The 4,940-nt window shown below is 36.1% G+C and overlaps 1 protein-coding gene across 1 annotated transcript; it reads left to right on the top strand.

The window, feature by feature from the left end:
* The first annotated feature begins 293 nt into the window (after positions 1 to 293).
* Positions 294 to 3,079, top strand: LOC127844676 (putative tyrosinase-like protein tyr-3). Its single transcript, XM_052375086.1, has 3 exons — positions 294 to 500; positions 2,010 to 2,113; positions 2,230 to 3,079. The coding sequence occupies exons 1-3, from the start codon at positions 294 to 296 to the stop codon at positions 3,077 to 3,079; spliced, it is 1,161 nt and encodes a 386-aa protein (XP_052231046.1).
* The last annotated feature ends 1,861 nt before the right edge of the window (positions 3,080 to 4,940 follow it).

The following is a 4,940-nucleotide window of genomic DNA, read 5'->3' as shown; positions in this document are numbered from 1 at the left end:
AATCAATAAAAATGAAACGTACTTACACTTGTTTACTATTATTATTTAAATAAAATATAATAAAAATAATGAATCATTTTCCGCCGGCATCATGTTGTATAATCTGATTTGCTGGATTCTAATTAACATTTAAGTAAAATAGTGAATATTCCACAACCACAACACAATTCAATCAAAGCCGTAAAGATGGTGTGAAAATAAATCTAAACTGATATATCATTATATATTTTCAGAAACTCGTTGTGGTAATAAGCTTAGTGGCGATAACATATGCTGCTCCACTCGAAAATGTCATGTCACCAGAGATCGCCGACTGTATAAATAGACTTACACCTTTAGTTAACACCACCGATCAAAAGAGAGTACCCGGATTCGGAACGCCAGAAGATGTGCACCTTTATTGTCTGCAGCAGTTTGTGTGGAGATCTGGCATGGTGCGCTGGGGGGATTACAACATCTCGAAGACAGACATGGATTTCGTCAATGGTCTTCTTGCATCCGTAAGTTAAGTCGGTATTATTTAAGTATAAGTATAATCAATCGTTACTTCACATGCCTTTGCGCTATAGAAGCACTAATTTAAGTATTAGCGTATATACTGAATTACTTGCATCAATACATTTTAGGAACTACTTAAATTCTACAACTTTCAACATTTTGTGTAATTTATTTCACATATGGATCCTTGCTTGATATAAAATGGATGTTGATGAATATGATTAATATACATGGGCGAATTATTTGGTATTTGAAAAGGATTGTAAGATAATTTCATATTAGTAAACATGATTTAATATGAATGTGGTATTCTTGTTATTAAATGAAGAATATGGATTTGTTGTATTTAATTTGTTATTTTCATACACATTATGTTACAAAATGCTCATCGCTTGAAAGAAAATTATTTTAAAGAATTGTATAATTAAGCAACATATGTTCGGGAAATTATGATTTCATGATTCTACATCTCGTTTCTGTCTTTGAATACATTTTTGGTTTTGATTATATAGACTTAATAAATTATATATATTCATAAAATATTGTCATACATTTATTGTATTTCATAATTATTTATTTTTGAGATGCATTAAAGTAATTGAGCATGTTCATCATATGATTTAAGTTTATACAATCTTGTCAACCAGAGAAAATTAATATGATACTAAGATGATACTTGTATTTATTTCATTTCAAAGCGCCTCAAAAAGTTTATATTGTATTGATCAGTTCAATCTTTTTTACAAATTGCCACTTGTCTTATATAATAATTAAGGACCCCTCGGATTTAACAACAGCTTCTATCCTCATTATGTTTCTGGAGTTTCAAATTGTTTATATCATATATTTGTTTGTTTGCAAAGACAAATATTTAAAATATGCAAAACATTATGTTCAACATGAACAAATGTTTTCAATTAGATGGTGGAGCAAACAGGGGGGCAGCACTCAAGAAACAAGCGTCAAAGTACGGGTACAAAGTTACCTCAGACAGGTTTCCGAATCCGAAAGGAATACAGACGGCTATCCGACACAGAAAGAAATGCTTTTCATAAAGTACTGAATCAGATGAAAAAGGTATGGCTGTGAAGGACTGTTAGAGTGTAGTGGCTATACCCATGGCACAATTTCCATGTGCTTATGTCTGTCGTAACAATCGTTAGCTGTAAACATGCTGTCAGCTAGGTTCCCGAACAATGCAAACATTGGAAATTTAGCGTAGTATATGGAATATGTCATTTCCAGAAATTACGCGCTCAAGACCGGATAAGGTGTAATCTTCTTAATGAAACTTAAAGCTGTTATGACAATCATATAATGTACACAATAAATATCTTTTAAAACTGAATACGGCCAATATTATGTTCAAAATGTATACATTATAAGTTGATGCAATATTTTTTATTACTTTTAAAGTATTTAAGTATGTATTTAATTAATTTAATTTATCAATTATTTATACATAACGATACTGTTCATAGTTGTTCGTGTGCGTTTATTTCTTGTTTAAGAATGGACAGTATGACAAGCTTGCAAATCTTCATCGTGGCGCTGCAACCATGTCAGCCCACTTTGGTCCAAACTTTCTCGGGTGGCACAGAGTCTATCTAGCTTTGTACGTAACTGGAATGAATAATTCACAATGTAATTCCTGAAATTAAATGTATTTGTCATCTTGTACGTATCTGTCAATAAAGATATGTCTATTACTTTGGCATCTGTTTGTTTCAGAATGGAGGAAGCAATTCGAAAAATTAACAAAAAACTTTCTCTCCCATACTGGGACTCAACGCTTGACTTTGATATGGAAAATCCGGCAAACACAATCATGTTCGCACCGGAGTTCCTTGGAGACGGATATGGCTTGGTTACCACGGGACCATTTGCTAATTGGGCGACCCCTATTGGTAAACTGGAAAGAAATATCGGCGGCGACAGTGAGCTGTTTTCTAAAGAGATTATCAAATCGATCATGAAGCGTTGTAAGACTAGCGAAATCGTCGCTCCTACTGCCGAAAGTGATTCCGACATTGAATTATACCACGGTGGACCCCACGTTTGGGTCGGTGGACATATGACAGGACTTAACACAGCCGCCCACGACCCTGTATTTTTCCTCCACCACGCGTTTGTAGACTACATTTGGGAAATGTTCCGAACCCGCCAATCATCTGTTTGTAAAGTCAATCCCGAGTTAGATTATCCAAAGGCCTCTGGTGAACATGCCTCAAACAGAGCAATGGACGGATTGTCAGGATACGTAAATATTGATGGTTATCGTAACTACTGGACGAAATCCTGGTATAAATACGAACCTTCTCCTACGTGTCCGTCCTGTGGATCTCCCTATTTAAAATGCAACAAAGCCCGCGGTGTGTGCGTGTCCATTGAACGTAAGCTGACTCCGGAAGAAGGATCACTAGTGCGCGGTAATTTAGCGTTTGATGCTGCTGAAACGGCAACTTCCGCGCGGGCAGCTAGTGCAAGAGATCAAGTCAAACAGCTCGATGTCGGTCCGACATTTAGGGCACCTCCTGCTGAACCAAGGACGCAGAAGGCTCAACTGGCCCGCATGAGATAGATAGTCCTCAGAAGTGGGTACACACGTAGTTGGTCCTGAATACTAAGCATACAAGTACATAAGTGTTCAGCGAAACTTTCTTCTTGGTCAAGCGGTAATAATGTAAACACTATGCGTTATATTATACTATTTTTTACGTTATTTAAATATAAACGTATGTAAAGAAATTTATGTTGGTATAAATAGGAATTATTTGCATTATATAATATTCAGAGCAAATGTTGTGATAATAGATGAAATGAAAATAAAGAAAAATTCTACATATTTTTTAATATGTTTTCTATCCCTGCATTCACTGATTTCTTTGTACGTTAGCATATGCATACTGTCGTTGCGATAACTCATTTGATGTAAGCGCATTACCATTCCTAAATTAGCAACTGAAAAAAACATCATATAGTCAAAGGCAAGTGGAAAGAGCAAACCAGTACTAGGCCGGGATGAACACCACACAACCTTGTAGGATATCTGCCTTACTGTGCTAGCTATGTCTGTTAAAACTTCCTTTGCTATCATAAATTCTATCTTAGTCTTACTGAGCAAGCTGTGTATGCTAAAATTGGAAAACTGTTGGCTTAATGAGCAACCTAGTCTTGTAAGACAATTGTCGGATCTTTTCCGTACTGAGCTAGATTTGCCTCTTAAAACTCTGAACGGATCTTTGCGTTACTGAGCAAGCTTTCGCCGGTAAAACTCTCGCAGGAACTTGTCCTTACTGAGCTAGCTGTATCTTGTAAACCCGTGACGGATCTTTGCCTTTCTGAAATACCTTTGTTCGGCAAAACTATTGAAGGATTTCTGCCTCACTGCGCTAGCCGTTTTCAGGAAACTCTCGTCCGATTAAATATCTCTTGGTGACATTAGTTGGAATGCCCAACTGAGCTAGTTGAGTCAGGTAAAACTTAGAACGTATCTTTACGTAACTGAGATACTTTTGTCTTGAACAATTAATGAGGAATATTTACCTTACTAAGCAATCTTAGTCGTATATGAGCCTTACTGAGTCAGCTATGTCTTATACAAAAAACTTGATGGACCTTTGCCTTACTGCGCTTGCAAGGTTGTTAAAATCTGAACCGATGTTTGCCATTTTAAACTATCTTTATTACGTAAAAATATAAACAAATTTGTCCCTAACTAAGCAAGCCGTGTCTGTTACGAACCATTCCTTATCTATTCTTTATATACCTAGCTTTGTTTGGGTAAAGTACTGAAGGATATTTGCCTTACTGAGCTAGAAAGGTCTGGGTAATCTGTTGACGTATCTTTTCCTTATCAAGTTAGCTATGTGTGGTTAAAATCTGAACGGTACTTTGCCGTACTAAACTGTTTGTATTACGTAAAAAAAAATAACGTAAAAAATTTAACGACTTTGTCCCTAAATTAGCAAGCCGTGTCCGTTACGATCCATGACGGATCTTTGCCTTATATACCTAGCTTTGTTCGGGTAAAGTATTGAAGGATCTTTTCCTTACTGCGGTTAGCATTCTGGTGTAAACCTTGTAACAGAATCTTGGCCAATGTTCCGGTCTAAAAAGTAAACACGTACACAGAAAATGAAATCTATAAAATAAAAAAACGCGAGTGATCTGAGTGAATGTGAATCGTAAAAAATGGAGGGATAATATTAATACGGAATACTCCACGTGAGACAAGTAACAAGCCTCTGTTAAAAAGTGTTTTAGATGATATTCTTGATTTTCTTTTCCACCCGCCTATTTTCCGCGCGGGTGGGGTAGCATAATATTCATATCATATAGACATATAGACAACAATCATAAACTTATCAAAAGCTGATAAACAAGTTCTATCCTGTCAGCCTTTTACCTGATCTGTTCGGTGAACTCGTCACGCATGACCG

Source organism: Dreissena polymorpha, chromosome 9 (assembly GCF_020536995.1).
Source record: "Dreissena polymorpha isolate Duluth1 chromosome 9, UMN_Dpol_1.0, whole genome shotgun sequence".
NCBI classification, from domain to species: domain Eukaryota; kingdom Metazoa; phylum Mollusca; class Bivalvia; order Myida; family Dreissenidae; genus Dreissena; species Dreissena polymorpha.
This window is presented reverse-complemented; position numbering and strand designations above follow the sequence as displayed.

Bases quoted from the DNA above. Each gene is read 5' to 3' on its own strand.
- LOC127844676 (XM_052375086.1), top strand. From the start codon at position 294: ATGTCACCAGAGATCGCCGACTGTATAAATAGACTTACACCTTTAGTT. The intron at 501-2,009 runs GTAAGTTAAGTC...TTCTTGTTTAAG, and splicing joins TCAATGGTCTTCTTGCATCC to AATGGACAGTATGACAAGCT. The intron at 2,114-2,229 runs GTACGTAACTGG...TGTTTGTTTCAG, and splicing joins CACAGAGTCTATCTAGCTTT to AATGGAGGAAGCAATTCGAA.